At 47.2% G+C, this 17524-nt stretch overlaps 1 protein-coding gene across 1 annotated transcript; it reads left to right on the plus strand.

Annotated features, from left to right (window-relative positions):
* The first annotated feature begins 11722 nt into the window (after positions 1-11722).
* LOC127294821 (protein kinase STUNTED) lies at positions 11723-15769 on the plus strand. The gene is made up of 11 exons (XM_051324717.2): positions 11723-12038; positions 12260-12348; positions 12831-12952; positions 13054-13190; positions 13281-13844; positions 13932-14180; positions 14263-14429; positions 14541-14620; positions 14711-14858; positions 14959-15108; positions 15194-15769. Exons 1-11 carry the CDS (start codon positions 11810-11812, stop codon positions 15455-15457), a joined length of 2199 nt encoding a protein of 732 aa, XP_051180677.1. The 5' UTR covers positions 11723-11809; the 3' UTR covers positions 15458-15769.
* Positions 15770-17524: the final 1755 nt, after the last annotated feature.

Raw genomic sequence — 17524 nt, forward strand, 5'->3', positions numbered from 1 at the left:
AAAAAAGAGGGTTAACAGGAGCAAAAAGTTACCAGCAAAACCGACCCTAACTGCGTAATCTCTTACTTCTTGGGTCGGAGGGTTAGTAGTGCTGAGGGGAAGGAGGCCCCATTCCCAGTCAAACGGCATGGCAGTTTGGCAGATCTGCTTAGCCTTGCGGACGACGTCCTTCTTGCTAAGGGGACGGCCTGTGATCTTGGTGGGATCGCCAGGACCGTACATCTCGCTCATCCTATGCACCCGGCGCTTCAGAGGAAGCACCCGGCGCGAAATAAAAGTGCGGATGATATCATCCGAGCAGATGTTGGTATCCTTCTTCAAAGAGGCCATGAAGCGTACCACCCGGTTGGTTTCGGCATGATCCGTCTTCGGGTTATAACTCCAGTTGGCTCTACTGGGAGGCCCCACCTTGAACGGCGGAAGGTCAATGAGATTTGCGCGGCCGTTGTTCTTCACGTAGAAGAAAGTTCCTTGCCAGGCGCGGCAGGACTCGAGGCCGGTGAACTTAAAGAAAGGACTCCCCTGGCGGGAGCCAACGATGCAGGACCCGCACTCCAAAGGTGGCTTGGGCTTAGGAATTTCCTTGCCCTGAACGGAATTAATCTTCAGAGAAAAGAAGCGGGCAAACGTCTCACGAGTGGGACGAATGCCGATGTAGGCCTCCATGAAGGTGGCATAGCAGGAAAGGTAAAAGATGGCATTGCCAGGAAGGTGATGAGGTTGGAGTTCATAGAAATCTAAGAACTCCCGGAAAAAAGGCGAGGCAGAAAGGCCGAAGCCACGCTCAAAATGAGCAAGGAAAACAACATGTTCACCGGGCTGGGGCTCCGGTTCAATTTCGTCACCGGGAAGCCGGCAGGTTACTCCTTCCAGAATCCTGCGGGACCGGTATAGCCAATCGATCTCGTATTCGGTAACATTGGAGCCCATCCAGGCTCCACGAGTGATGGGGGAGGGCTCTCCGCCGGATGTTTCGCTAGAGCTACTCGTCTCTAGGTGGCTACCAGATGCTTGGCTAGAGCTACCGGATTCTAGATGGCCACCGGAGTCTTGGCGGCTACCGGATCCCTGCTGGTTGCCGAAATCGGTATCCATCGGATCTGGAGCCGTAGATCCACCAGAAGGTTGTCTATGCCGGCTACCGGAGGAGGAAGAAGAAGAAGCAGAGGAAGATTCCTCGCCAGACATTGGTTTGGAGGCGAAAAAACAGGAATCCCACAGTTGAACCCCGCGCGAAGATCTACGAGTAAGAAGAAAATCAAAGAAAAAGAGGAGATAAGAACACTATCGACCCAAGATCTAGAAAACAAGCAAATGGCAAGCAAAGTGAGATTGGCACTAACCTCGAGCGGCGCAGTCGCTGGGGAAGATGTTCGCCGGAGAAGGAGCGGACCTACTGTCGCCGATGAGCACCGTCGACGGTGGAGCGGAGAAGGACGCGAAGAAGCAAGAATGCAGCGGGCGCGACGGAGGTGCTGCGGAAGATTTCCGCACGGCGAGGTCCGGCGGAAACGCGGCGTGAGTTCGCCGGGCGACAGAGCTCAAGCAAACGACGGCAGACGAAAAGCGGCGAAGGCGCAGAGGCGAGGAGCACTGTGCGCGAAGGTTGGGGAATGTGAGAAGAGGAAGAAGAAAGGGCAGTTGTCCTTATAAAGAAGAGAGAAGATGGGCCGAAAACCGCCGGGCCGCGGCGGTTCGCCTCGCGGCCCACGACGGTTCGCACCACGGGCCGCCACGTGGCGAGGAAATACACGCGAAAAAATAAGAAGCCACACGGAGGCACACACGAGATCCGAAGTGGCTAGTGGGATCCGCAGTGGTGCATTTAATGAACGCGCGGGAGTCGAAGCGAAGTGACATCTGACACTGGCGCGCCAGTTGACAGTGCGCATGTCACTGACAGGCGCGGGGCCCGAAATATTCTCGACTTCGCCGAGGAAAGAGTAAATGCGAATGATACCGGAGAAAAGAGATGCCGGGGAATGCCTTGCAAAGAGAAAAAAGACAAATAAGGGCAAAGATGCCGGATCCAAGCTCAAAGCCGGAGAGATTAATCCGGTATCCTAAAAACATGAAAACCTGGCATGGTCTGTAGGATAGAATCCGCCAGACTATACCAGCTTCGGGGACTAATGTTGGGGGGATAACCCCCGGTATGCCAAAGGCATGCCAAACCGGATGGTTTGAGCCATCGAGATACCGGTTTAATGTTCTTACCGGAACACAAAGGTAGGAGTTTGGGCTAAGTGAAGCTAAGCCGGTATCCCAAAGGGGGTATGCCGGAACCCGGTAAAGAAGATACCGGAGAGAAGGGCCTGTCGGCAGGACTGGTCAAAGATTCTCTTCAGAGCAGGAAGACAAGGATGAGCTAAGCAAAGCGGCTTTAATCAGAGCCCTGGCGCCAAAGAGAGAGATGACGCTGAAAGAAGCCGGAGGACGTCAGCGTCCCTGATTAAAGAAGACTCCGGCGTCATCTATGTTTAAAGTAGCTTTGTAAAGTAGTTTGTCCAGTCAAAGATGCCATTAGGGTTTCTTGTTCTGTAAGCCACCCTCTCCCCTATATAAGGAGAGGGGGTACTGCCTCATACAGGTGTGTGTCCACAGAGGAGATTAGACGATAGAACTTGTATCCAAGCACCTGCAACCATGTTGAGATCAATGAAGCAAGCGATCTAGTAAAGAGTTCTTCCTCTTGTCTCTCTTCTTGCATACCGGCCTTTGGTTGTGTTCTTGAGGAAAGCATCCGGAAGTTCGTCCCATCTAGTCGCAAACCCTCCCCCGAATCCTCTAGCGTCCATTCGGCCCCAATCTAAGCCATCCTATGGCATCTGTCTGTTCACCACGACGACAGCTCTAGCAAGATCTCGAGACATGACCACCGTCGTCGACACCGAGGACTGCACCACTTGGGTCGTCGACAATGTGGAGCGCCGCTCTGAGGTCGAGAAGATTCTCCGTGTCGCCCCATCGGCCTGGAGGAAGTAGAAGTTGTGGTGCCGGCCCAACACCACAGCACGAAGAGTCTTCTGGTGGCCATGAATCACCTCAGCGACCTTGGCCTTGATGGATGAACTCCGCAAGCGAGCTTCAAGAATAGCTTCATAAACCGACCCCCAAGCTTCCCCCTCCAAATCCATCCTCCAACTTCCGCCACCATGGTAGCAAGAGGAAGAAGAAATATGAACAGTGAGAGCTCCAAACCTGCCCTCCAGATCTGGAGGCAGACCTTCAAGATTATTTAGCAGGGGAGTAGCAGGCAAACTCGCTGTCATCTTCGACTCCGACCTCCGAAGCACCATGGTAAAGAGCAGCACCACCACCAGCTTCGAGATGCAGCTCGGTTGCATCCATGGCCAAGATCCCTTTGGCATGGTGCCAATCTCCACGAAGGAAACCACTACACACCCCAGACTACTAGACTCACACCTAATATTCAGCACACAGTGGTTGGTGCCTTGCCTCGGTCCTCTCAAGACGGCATCGCCACCGGAGATGGCCTTGGCTTGGCCCGGGATGGAGAAGAGAGCTCCCAACTACTGTTCATAGGAGAGAGAAGAAAGGGGATAGAATGAGAGCCTCCGTTTTTTATTACTAACACTTTAAATGTGGACAAATGGTAGACGTGTCCATAAAAAATATTGCCTCCCCCCTTCCAAACCATGAACATCTTGAGGTGTGCAAAAAAACATGAACCAAATACCGCATTGTATGATATTTAAAACACGAGTTACACAACCTTTAACCATAAAAATAATCTTGTGACTATCACATAGCCTGCACAGGTGGCCATATTTCTTTTCATAAAACTTACTCTAAATTTCTGAAAGGTCGTCATAGATGAGAGGCCAATAGGCAAAAGAACCATGGGCACTAGAACACTATCTTAATCACCGTTCTTAGGTCGTGGTCCTATTATTTTGAACGATTGTTCTACAAAGACACAAAGCGTTTGTATGGGCATACATATTTTATATTTTGAAACTAACAAGATGTATTTATGGCAAGTTAATTATGAAAAATGACTATATGGACGTTTGAATAGTAACCAATGGATGACCAATGGGAGGATGGGCGAGAGATGAGAGGACTGGGAAGAGAGGGTGAATTGGACATGAAGGTTTCTTTAAAAAAATGCAGAAACATATAATCACATAGGTATCAGATGAACGTGATAAGGTAAATAATCTTTAAACTAGGACCATCCTTTTTTGCCACTTTTTGGTTAGTTTTCAGTTAGTATCTGAAATGCCAAGATGGCAATAAGCGTTTAATTTTGAACATGTCGTTCTTGCCACTCTTATGTTTGGTGTTTTTAGCCAATTTTCACCATGGCATCAAAGCATGCAACCATGGCCAAGGTCTCAAGGTGGCCAGATCGAGTGGGTTCGTCATGATCAAGTATTCAAGTATGATGTTTCTGCGTCAGTTTGGTTAACTTTTCTCTTGTGTCAATTTGTATATGACCTCAACTCAGTCAATCGAGTAGGTTACAAAATTCAATAGAAGGAGCAACGTGATCAATACTATGTTGTCTTTTTCTGATATTGTATTGGGTTGTTGGCTGATAGCTTCCTGTTCAACTTGGGGAAAAGAAACCCCGTTCTGAACTCTTAGGATTTTGTAAGGAAAGGGCAACGTAATCATTCTCCCTTTTCCATTTCAAAGCGAAATGCGATCCTGCCTCACAATGAGATCTTATTTATAGTTAATTAGTTTGATGAACCAAAAGAGAAAGGTCGTGGGAATATGGGCTACTAGCAGTTGAAGAAATCAATAGGGAATTGAGATGGTCCTTTTTATTTCTTCGGTAAAGCTTCCAGTGGAGACCTACCATTAGCTAACGGTGCTGCTACTACTGGACTACTGGTTAGATAAAGATGATTAAGCAGACGGCATGCCCATGTCTGATCGAAGAAGCCAAATTAGAGCAGTTGATGCAATACACACACCGCTGAAACAACTCCAACGATCTAAAAGTGCATTAATTGATCGGTTAAGTTGCCGTGCACGGCGCTACGTTGCATCATCTTGAAATGTGAAACTTATACGCATGTAGGTGAGCCAGATCTGGTTAGTACTCTACAACTTAAATTACGATGTTGTAGTTATCAGCCTGAGTAACGCTGCTGAATTTGTGTTTAGCAGCGTGTTTAATGATCATAATCTCATTTGTTCAACTATTAACATTTGGTAAAATAGTGCTTGCTTATTTCCATGATGAACCCTTGCAGAAGTTTAACTTAGCACAGTAACCACTGGTAGAGTTTGAATTGTTAAGACTGGTAATGCCCCCTCGGAGGATTTTTAAACTGAACTATTGAAAACTTCTCGCTATTGTACTTTAAAACAAGTGGAATTTTTTGAGAATAGAAAATATGAAAATTCACATTTGAACCTGAGCTCATATGCTCCCGCTTCACTAACAAAAACGAATTTTCGAATAACAAACATGAGAATATGTTCTAACAGCATGCAACATTTGCAGAGAAATGACATGTGTGGTAGTCTATGCAAAAAAGGAACGGTGTTGTTTAGAACATCCATATTTGTTGACAACACTCGGATTTGTCCTTTTGCACATGCCACTACATAAATCATTTCACACAGAATTTTGACAGGCTTTTAACACATATTCATTTTCATTGTGCAAAAAATAGGAATTATTTTTTATTTTTTCTATTTAGGCAATATTGCAAATTTAACATCATGTATATGGTGTTGATTTATTTACCCTAAAAGGAGATGGATAAATAGATCAGTGCTTTTGATACTATTGAAATAACTAACCCTTCGATCTGAACAATGAGGTTCCTTCAAGCACTAACGATGATACGATTTGTATAGGATAACTAACCTAGAGATATCCGTTTCAGGAGCACCTGGCTAATAGCCATTTGCATAACTAAATTTTTTTTTTCGATGAAGGGATTATATTAATATCAAAAGATATCAACTATACCTAGCTTCTGCAACAACGCACCATCCTAATTGTTGTGAAGTGTATATATGGATTGCCTAGCCCTTTCCATCAGTTCGGACTTTTGGTTCAAGTGGCTAGTGCATGAAGCTTAACATGGTATCAGAGCCCCAGGTCTCGAGTTCAAATCCTGGCTTTCACATGGTTTTCGCAATTAAGCCTAAAAATTGCTGTTGCCCCCCTCTTTAGTCACCGCTGATGCCCTGTTTTGGTGTGCTCTTCTTCTTTCACGTGTTGACTTTCTCTTCTCCCGTCACACGCGAGTGGGGGTGTTGTGAAGTGTATATGTGGATTGCCTAGCCCTTTCCATCAGTTCGGACTTTTGGTTCAAGTGGCTAGTGCATGAAAACTAAGAAATAAAAGTCCCGCCACAGTATCCCAAGCCTAGTAACAGCAGTACATCCACCACCAAGACAACACCTGAAATACAGACTCTCCAAAAGCGACGCCTCCAAGAAGGGAACAGTGTACCAGCGCCGTCGTCGCCCGATCAAAGATCTTAGATTTTCTCCCTGAAAATAGTCTCCGCTCTCAAAACAATGCCTCCAACAAGGTTATTGCCAGGCACAACCAGTTAAGGCCAGAAAGGTATGACTCTGAACTTCACCTGTGTTGTCGCCCCACTTTCATACCACTGCTGCGAATCCCGGAACACCAAGCAAGCTCCTCAACATCACGAAGACTTGAACCTTCTTTAGCTAATCCTCCAATCCTACCTTCATGATATTCTCTGCTTCTTCACCATGGACCGGAAGTCTCTTGATGTCAACACACCCTCCAGAATCAAACGGTCGGAATAAAAGCATGGCTACGCGCGACCGAATACCACCCGATCGTGTGAACTCCAGGCAAAAGATGCACTATTACATTCGCTGTCGGAGCCTGCCGAAACTCATCACTCCGGCTAGATGAAAAAAGATCGGCATCCAAAACGTCTTTATCTTCGTGAAAGAAGAACCTTAGGACCACCACCATGAAAGTCGGAACGGCCGGCCCCCACGCAGCCGCCATGGCTAGGATCCAGCGCAATGCCAAACACGTCATCGTATTGGGCAAGTTAGGGCATCTCCAACCGGGCGACCCATCCCGCGCCCGCGCGTCCGGATGGGTCCAGCCGGACAAAAACCCGGCCCAGCGCGCGGACCCATCCCTAAAACGGATGCCCGCGGCGTCCGGATCGACGCAAACCCGGCCCAAATCTTGGCCGGGTTTGCGTGGCCGCGGACGCGAAAGGCTGGTCGCTCGCGTCCGCCCCTTGTCCGCCCCTGGCCTGCGTGTCATAGGCATAAATAATATTTTTCATTAAAAAGAACTCATTACATTTTTTTTAGCTACTACTTCTATCCTAAATACGTACGGGGCCGGCGGCCTCGCCGGCGACTCCTCGCCGGCTCGCCGTCGGGGCCGTGGATTTCACTCGACGCGGGCGGCCTGTACGCGTGAGGATTCCACTCCAGCTTACTACGGGCTGGGTGGCGCGTCGGCGGCGGCGCGGGCGGCCTCGGCAGCTTGGACGGAGGCCATCATCCTCCTCCTTTCCGTCCGCGCACCTCGGGCGCGCTCGCGCTCCGCCTCCTGCAGCGGAATCATCCGCTTCCCGCATAGCTCCACCTCCTGCAGAGCGGCGCGTTCCACAGCGGTGCGCGCCTCAATGCGGACGCGGGCGGGGGCCTGGGCCTCGTGGTTCTCCTGCCGCCGGCGCATGCGCTCTTGCCGGCCGCGCTCCGCCGACTCAGCATCCTCCCGGCGCGCCGCTCGGGGACGGCATCCGGATGAGGTGACGGGCTGCTCGCATAGCGAGCAGCTCGTTCTTACGGCCGAGGAGGTCGCCTAAGCGGCGGCGGCCGGCCCGCCAGATGCCCTCGTGCTCCTTCGTCACGCGCGTGAGGTCGGCGAGTCGCTTCTCGATGGCGGCGTTGATGTTCGCCAGCGCGAGGTCCTCCTCGTTGACGGGCTCCTCCGCGGCGGCCGCCCTCCTCCGCGGCCTCGTACCGCCCGTCCGCGGTCTCGTGCCAGCCCTCCGCGGCCGCCTCCACCATCTCCGCGTCACTGGCCTTCTGTGCCGCCGCCTCGGCAGCGACGCGGAGCGCCTCGTCGTCGGCGACCCACCGCGAGTCCGCGCGCTCCTCCTCCACGGCCCAAAACGGACGGCCCAGCGCGTCCGTTTGGGTCGCCCGGTTGGAGATGTCCTTAGTTGCTGGGATAGAACAGGGAGGAAACAATCTGCCATGTTCGGATAGGCCACGGGCGTCGGTGGAGTCACATTGAGGTCATTGTCCATGAATCTTTTTCATGGCCGATGGAGGCTTTGCCGCACATGATTCACTTCACGGGCGTGCTCATGCCGGTGACGTGACACTAGCCGTGCAATCGATCGAATCATCCAGCTCATTCCGTCATCTCGTCTCCTCCACGAGATATTCAGATTGTCAGATGATGAAACCGCGCTCATAGTGGTATCCAGATTAAAGGTTGGTTGCCTGCTAGTAGTAGGTATACAAATACAAGTAGGTAAAAAATTACAAAGTACGTGGATCAACTTCCACGTAATGATAATTAGCATGGGGGCTAATCACCGCAGCCCACATGGACAAAATCAGATCAGTAGTAGATTCACACTGAGAGACTGTATGAAACAGGTGCCACAAGCTCGTGTTCCACCAACTATTTTTCCTCTTCTTGGACTTCAAAACTGGACACATGCATGCAGGAAATCAAATTCCACGACGGAGAATCAATGAAGATAGTCTGGCCCTGACATAATTTCCGGCGACTTTACTGCCAGAAAAGAAAATATGCATGTGATCAACTAATTCCGACAGCTCCTCGAGCTAGCTAGCTAAGTCATTACGGTTCGCTAATTGTCAGTCGACTAAAAAATATTTTGTTTTAATTTCCATTCGATTTCTAAACCATAGAACTTGCGGTTCATATTAGGTCGAGCTGCATCTGATATTTTTCTAGTTACACCCGAGGAGAAAATGCTTGGGCTATGACTATTAGATTGCTTCATTTTCCAATAAAGAAAATATATTAATATCAGAAGATATCAAATACACCTAGCCTCTACAACAACGCAATACCCTAATGATAATATGGATGTACACAACCAAAAATAAGAAAAAGAAAGTAAGAAATAAAAGTCCCGCTACATTATTTCAGCTCTAGCAACAACAATATAACCACCACTGAGACAACATCCGAAATTCAAGCTCTCCAAAAGCGACACCTCTAAGAAGATAACAGTACACAATCGTCGTCGTCGCCTGATCAAAGATCTTAGGTTTTCACCCTGAATATAGTCTCCACTCTCAGAACAATGTCATCAGCAAGGTTATTGTCAGGCACAACCAATTAAGACCAGAACTTGGATTTTCACCCTGAAAAGTAGACCTCTCAACTTCACATGGGCTGCCCCCCACTTTCATACTACTCGACCGAACAATTAGTCACATCGAAGTAATTAAGCTGGCCGTCGAGATGGATCTGATCATCGGAAGCATCCGTGACCTGGACCACGTCCGGTCTCTATGGTCAGCGCGTGTTCCACAACTGACCAGGACGGGTTACGGTCCCGGTAATCAAACTCCAGTGACATTATGGGAACCTGCTATGAACTCAGCAGTTTATATTTCCTGTCTGATCGAGTGTTACCGAGTAAAATTGTTTTACTAGAGATTTTCACCGTGCATACGGCCATTTCCCAACTCATGTCATCGAACATGGAGACAGCATGCACGTGGTCGCCAAAGTCAGCGCCATGCTCTGCATCATGCACCAGGGTCCAGATAACAGGGCCATTAAGAAGACAAACAGTGTAAGATCGTGCATATGGGCGAGGCATCTTCCCATGTGACCCCCGCCCCAAGGTTCATCCGATTCTAACATCCCAATCGGCGGGTAACCGAAATTACCGAATCAAGCTAGGCATCTGCAATTTGGAACCTGGAAAACCTCTAGTTGAAACATGAACATATGTGATTTTAGAAACTGTAATAATGCATTGCATACTTGCATACAGATATAATGGATACCTAGGACAACTATGTTCATGTATATTGATTTTGGTTCAGAAAAATTTATACAAGAGCTGTTATGACGGTTTTATTTTTCACCGTCGGTTATGTAACATGTACCATAGTCTATATCTTACAAACCTCGTCAAGAGGGCAAAAAATCATACGGTGTCACGAAGAAGAAAATATTTGAGCCGATTAATAAGGGAAACAACACTAAATAAATCACATACATCTAAATTTAGATAATTTACAACATTTTTTTATTACCAGAGGGAGTACAAAGCATGGCTAGTTAAGGAATACAGACAGAACTACACGCATAATCTATTGTACGATATCTCATTTTTTATTCTACATCCCACTCACAATGGCCGTATATGGACAATTGTCTTTCTTTGTCTACATTTGTATTGTTTGTAACTTTTCTAACTTACCTATAGGTTTGTACAACTTTTCATAATACAGGTTCATAGTACGTGGTTTCCTGAATTTTGGTTTACTTGATGATCCCACGCCGCGTGAGAGGGAATTGCATCGTTATCACTTTTGAATACAAATCTATTAACATCAACCATTGTGCGTGACAAGCCCCACAGTAGTTGGTAATATTTGTTCAAACTCTGAGCTTAACCAAGGACAAGATTTCCTATATAATTAGGATGTGTATCATATTTTGTGGTTATGTCACATAGTCACTTGTTTACATCTGATACAGAGGCTAATGTACCATATCATCACCTAAAAAGCTTAGGTTCATTTTCTTGGATTGAAAACTAGTATAATTAGGTATTTAATCTGATAACTATGTTTGCTGAATATTTTTTAAAAACTTTATTGGTCCTAACCGAATTCCTCCTTTATCACCCGGGTCTATATTTTATAGTACAACAGTATTGGTTTGCCTTCAATTCCCCCTAGACCCATCTTTCGTAGAGCTAAACCTCTGTATGTGAATAGATTCCGATCAAGCAAGCAGGAGAATAAATCCAAGGAAAGTAAAGTGGTCTTCTTTGAAGTAATGGACCGAGAATGGTACATGTGAAGGTGATGCCGCTTGTGTTACAGGATATATAAGTACATGAGCCCGGTCCTTTGATTATCGATCTGGAAAAGAGAGAAGAACCGGAGACTCTGGTATCATGAAAGCTTGTCGTTTTGGATACTGGCAAAGTTTGTCATTTAATTATGGCCATTAATTTATATTGGCATATACTAAAAGAACTAATAGATACTTTTAAGTACTCCGTAAAAAAATAGGTGTCATCTTAAAATTACTCTCTAAGATAAAAAAAAATTACAGCGCGCATGTAAAAAAACAAGCCTTCATCACCGAGGGAGCAGTGCTTTACCCATACTACAACCTTTGTTTATAGATATAATACGTTTTCGGAGTTCTGTCTGAACTCCGAAAACTAATTATATTTAGGAAAGTGGTATCTTAACCGCAGAAGTAACCGCTTATTTTTATTTATGTATGCAAAGTAAAAAAAAAAAGAAGAGTGATCTGATATGCAGAGTAAAACATAAACAAAATGAGTAATAGTAAGGAGTGCTTAAAAACCACTACTATTTTTTCTCTAAAAATAAATAAGCATGTCTCGGCCGTTAAGATTGTGGTCCACTTAACCGCAGAGGCGAGGCAACCAAAAAAGTAAAGTAAAATAAAGCCGCATAAAACGCAGCCCCCCTCCCCGCCCTCGGACTCGGATCATCGTCTTCCCTTCCTTCTCTCTCTCTCTGCCTCTGCGACAAGTCAAGTGGAACGTAAATCAACAAAGGAGCGCACGGCGGAGGGAACGTACGTTACGCCGCCATGAGGCTCCTCGTCCCCGACGGGGCGCGCAACCACTGCCGCCGCCCCTCGTCCGAGGCGGCGCGCCAGCACCGCCCCTCCGAGCCGCCGCCGGACGCCGCGGGGGCTAGCGGGAGGACGGTGGCCGTGGGGATCAGGAGGGACGCCGCCAGCCGCGAGCTCCTCACCTGGGCGCTCGTCAAGGTCGCCAATGCCGGCGACCGCGTCGTCGCCGTCCACGTCGCCGCCGGTGAGCCTCCCCCCTCCCATCCGCCCTCCACGCCCCCCACCCACCCCGGCGCGCGTCTCTAATTCGCTTGCCGGCTTTCTCTGTTTCGCTCCTCCGGTCTCCGGATCGTAGCAGAGTCTGCTCCTGGGACTGACCGCACCGGAGAGTCCCGTAGTCAGAAATGTTACTTTTTTTCTTCAATTCTGTTACGAAAAATCAATAATTTCCTTCTCCTTGCGCAGGAGCGGCCGGATCGGAGAGCAAGGGGAAGGCCGCGGACTCGCTCGCGTCGGTGCTCGCCGTGTACGACGGCTTCTGCAACCTCAAGCAGGTCCGTCCTGCACTCCTGCCTGCTGCCTCCTTCCCAGGAGCGTCCTCTGTTCTTCAGTTCCTTAACCCCGAAAAATAAAGAGCGTTATTCTGCGACAGTGGTAGTACTTTATTATGCGCGAGTTACTTTCGGATCTTAATTCAATGGCCGCGGCTCGCAGCTCTTGCCTTTTTTGGTCACGGATGGCTCCCAATTTGACCCGTCATTAACTGCTGGTCCGCCCAATTTTAGCGCAAACTTAAAACTTTCCGCCGATGCCGTGCCATTGATGCTGCCCGCTATTTATTTTACCAGCTGGGTGGTCCGATTTTTCTGTTTTTCTATCTTTGGCAGCTTTGAATTTGGCAACTTCTATACCAAAAATTAAATTTTCACTGTAAGTGTTTGTCAAGCTGCAAAAAGTCGTTGAGCCAGGACTTTGTACAGCTTTGATCCTACTGCTACTGCAAAACTCTCATTACTTTGTTTGTCGCTATGTTCAGATCAACCTGGAGCTCAAGGTCTGCGGAGGATCGTCTATCAGGAAATCCCTGGTGAAAGAAGCGGCTTCCTGTGGAGCTTCCCATCTGATCCTCGGCGTCGCCAAGAACTCTCGGTCTTTTGGGTACTTAATTAACTTGCCACATCCTCCACTCCATGTTGCTAAACTGCTCCAAACTAATCTGTTCCTCGTAATATTTGCTTCCTATTTCCTCCAAATATTAGATCCTCCTGCACTTCAGTTGCCAAGTACTGCGCAAAGAGGGTCCCCCTGAGTTGCTCGGTTCTAGCTGTGAACAACGGCAAGATCATTTACCAAGGAGATACGGCACACCACCAACTATTCAGTAGCACCGGCACACGTAAGTCGGTAAAACAATTTCATTTGCATTTGTTCGCTTTCCTGGCTTGTGGTTGCCATGAGTATGCTTAAATTTGTACCTGGAATGCAGCCCCTGAGACTCCAAGGAGGAGTTACCGTAAGCTTCTGACTTCCCTGATGGGAGAGAAACTTCCGGACGAGTGTGCACAGGATAACAGGTGCATTTCTCGGGCTGTTACCATGCCATCGAGGTCTCCCGCACGGCCAAAGGAACTTTCATTGGCATTAGTTCCAGTTAAGGGTTGCCAACGTGGATCATCAGAAGTGGTTACTGGCTGGCCATTCCTAAGGAAGAAGTTACTGCCCAATCGACAGGGTGCGTTGTCTGACAAGCCCAAGATGTCGGTGGTGCAGTGGGCGATGCGGCTTCCGAGCAGGTATTCAGCTGTTTCGCCAGCCCATCTGGAGCACAGAACCACGAGACCAGACTCAACCATTAGCGCCGGTCATACCTTGCGCGACAGGGTAGTTGTCATACCTTCCAGAACCAATTCAGAAAGCTCTTCTGTGGTGATCGAGGAATTGGATACAGAAGTCCCAGAGGAGCTTATCTCACTCAAAGAGAAATTCTCATCCATTTATTCTTCATACAGTTACGATGAGCTAGCAAAGATCACTTCCGATTTCTCACCTGGTATGTCTTTTAAGAATAGTTTCTGTTATTTTTCATTTCTCTAGATATTTCATGTTTACCCATCAAATAAATGGTTGTTGTGCGCAGAGTGTATAGTTGGACAAGGTGGCACGAGCAAAGTTTACAAAGGCTGTTCAACATGTGGCAAGGAGTTGGCAGTGAAGATCCTGAAATGTTCTGATGAGGTGCTGAAGGAGTTCATCTCAGAGATCGAGATTCTCAGCTCACTCAGTCACAAGAGTATCATATCCATCATTGGCTTCTCCTTCAAGGACAATGACCTTCTATTGGTGTACGAATACTTGAGAAGAGGCAGCCTAGAAGAAATACTGCATGGTATGTTCCGTATCTTGTATCACGTTTTCTCCATGTGCCATTTCCATGTACAAACTCATCTTATTGTTTATGTGATGTATAGGAGAGAAAGAATGCAAGAACATGTTTGGTTGGACCGAGAGGTTCAATGTGGCGGCAGGTGTTGCTCATGCACTGGATTATCTCCATGGTAACGGCAACACTCGCTCAGTGATCCATAGGGATGTCAAGTCGTCAAATATCCTCATCTCGGAGGATTTTGAGCCGAAGGTAACCTATCATCCAATTCCAGAACATGCTTCAGTTCTTGTGCAACATTCTTTTGCGGCTATGTGCAACATCATGTAGCTGAATCAAATTATCTATATTGGTGTGATGCAGTTATCAGACTTTGGTCTTGCGCTCTGGGCCACTGATGCAACACCCCAAACCACATGCAATGATGTCGCAGGAACTTTTGGGTTAGTTAGCTGATCACGTGTACATACTACTTTGCCTTTTGTTCTGCTGCAGCAGTTTTTTTAAAGATGTATGTATCTACCTTCTGCCAGGTACTTAGCTCCTGAATACTTCATGCATGGCAAGGTGAATGACAAGATTGACGTGTTTGCTTTTGGTGTGGTTCTTCTTGAACTCGTGTCGGGCAGAAAACCACTTTGCACTGGTTGTCCAAAGGGCCAGGAGAGCCTAGTTATGTGGGTAGGTGTAATGCCCCTTTTCTTGTTTGAAACTAAAAATGGGCCAAGTGGTTTCTTTCTGTAGTTTTAACAGAGAAATAATGGTTATCTGTATTGTATAGGCGAATTCTGTCATCCAAGGAGGTAAGCTCACGCAACTGGCAGATCCTAGCTTGCCTACTGAAGGCCATACCGATGAAGTTGAGAGGATGACACTGGCTGCTTCGCTCTGCATCAGATCAACACCTCAACATCGTCCTCACGTCGCAGTGGTGAGATTACATTTCTGATGTGTAGATATCATGTTGTGTATTTCCTTTGTGCTCCTTCTTACAACCATCCATCTGAGAACATCAGGTTGTGAAGCTACTTGATGGCGACAATGATACTCTCAAGTGGGCTAGATCGCAAGTCGGGTTGTCGTACGAGAGCGATGGCGACGAAGATGCGGTTACGCTTGCACCTCCGGAGAACAACACCAACATCCAGTCCTACATCAATCTAGCCTTCGATGTCGACGACGACTCCGCCTCCGTCAGCAGCAACGACTTCATCACCGCAAACACATCGCTGGAACAGTATCTACAGGGACGGTGGAGTCGGTCATCAAGCTTCGACTGAACTGCCCATGGAAGAGTTCCCCAATTTTGTGTATAGATCTTTTCCCCCCATTCCTTTTCTAATTTAATTTGTGCTCCTTGGATGAGAGGCGGCACATCCAGTGCCCTCCTCAAGGCCGATCTTCTGATCATGTCTTATTTTTCTTGTGGGTGAGCCGGTAATCCTCTCGCCCAAAGGATGAGGAATAAAGTAGGAAGAATGTTAGTGTGGGTTGTTGTTCAGAACTTAGGATAAAATTGTAGACATGAGCTAAGTTAGCTCCTGAAACTGGAACTGCAATGTTTGCTAGTATGAACAATAGTTACTGCTGAAGTTCACTGTGGGTGCTGAACTGCATCTGCTGCCTTGTAGTATATCCATCAAATGGTTCCAAATCATCTGAAAAATCAAGGTCTGTGGAGGGTATGTTTGTAAATTCAGAAGCATTCACACCCGAATACTAATAATCAATCTAGGCTCGTGATCCATGAATGTGCTTCTGCATCTATTAAAACAATCAAGTGTCAGTATTATTAAGTAACCAGTGTCGCCTTCAGCATCATGATGCTTGGCCCGCAGGCCGGTCCAATGAACCAGAACTCATCATCATTAAAAAGGAAAGATGATGGGCAAGTAGAGCTACAAAATCATTTGGCGATCGCACAGTTGGGACATGTTGCGTCACATGTGGGCATCGCAATATCACATGGACCAAACTCCGGGTGGAGGGTAGCGCGCAACTGTGCATCCGACAATTGCAAGATTCTCAGGAAATTGAACTACCCTGCCTGTGCTGTGCACGCCGACACTGGGAAGGCCGTGATCAGTTACCTGTCGATCGACAGCGAATAATGGTGACACATGGATGACGGTCAACAGCATAGCAAGTCGCAGGGTTCCAACAAACAGTACAACCTGGGCATCACACGTTGTTACTCACTCTGATCCATAGTAATTGAACGTGGCTTTAGTTTAAATGTTTAATTTGATCTAAAGCGACGACACGTTTTATGGACCGGAGGGAGTATCAATAAGTTGGAACCAAGCATGAGTGTTTTGAAGGCTTTTAACTTGTTCTCCAACACACATTATCTTTGTATATTAGAAAGAAAACCCGTCAAGATGATGGGTGGTGTACAATACAACATTAATAGCCACGCTACTTAAGCAAAGAACATTTTGCTAGCCTGCTGATGTTTCAGGTTCCATCAGGAGGCCGAGAAGACGCCCTTTGGCACCGGCCAAGACCCATAGCCGGGCCTCATCCAAGATCGACAAAGATGCATCTAGTTAGCTTTGGGGGCTATCATCGAAGACGACGTTGTTGCGGGCCTTTCAAATCTTCCAAAGCAAAAGAATGATGATGGGCATGGCTGCTTTGTGGAGAAGAAGGACAACTCTTACAGCAGTAGACTCTAACCATGTGTTGAACTCTTCGTCGGGTCCTGGAATGCACCGCGCCCCTCAAATCGTCCCCCAAAAAGATTTGTGACGCACCGGACGTCTCACCGTCCTAGCCATTTGCTTGATCAGGATCATGACTTCTTTATTTATTTTCATGTGTAAGTATTGAGTTGAGCCCTAGCTAGAAAGACATGTACATGATGTAAAATATTTGTAATTCAGTTTTGTTTTCGCTCGACGTGAGACCTTTTCGTTAGCCTGATGCCTTTTAGGCTGTATCAGCTACCTGGGTAAAAACGTGTTTGAGCGTTTACCCTGCGGAATCGAGATAACATATGATGATAATGATTGAACAATGCAACCCCGAGTATCGGGTTTATTGTGTTAGATTTAGTGATGCAGCCCCCGAGTATCGGGTTTGATGACAGTGAAGATAAAAAAAAATGATACCCAATATAGAGAACTTAGATTTTAGTGATGACGACTACGAAAGTACTCCCTCTGTCTAAAAACAGATGTCTTAACGTTATCTAGATATTGTTGTATCTTTAATTAAAATGAATTTTTTTTTTTTGAGAACACAGTATAACGCAGACGCTCACAAATACGCACGTACAAACACCCCTATGAACGCACGCACGCACACCCTACCCCTATGAGCACCTCCGAGGGACTGAGCCGGCA

The sequence above is a fragment of the Lolium perenne genome, chromosome 4 (genome assembly GCF_019359855.2).
Source record: "Lolium perenne isolate Kyuss_39 chromosome 4, Kyuss_2.0, whole genome shotgun sequence".
In the NCBI taxonomy this organism is placed as follows: domain Eukaryota; kingdom Viridiplantae; phylum Streptophyta; class Magnoliopsida; order Poales; family Poaceae; genus Lolium; species Lolium perenne.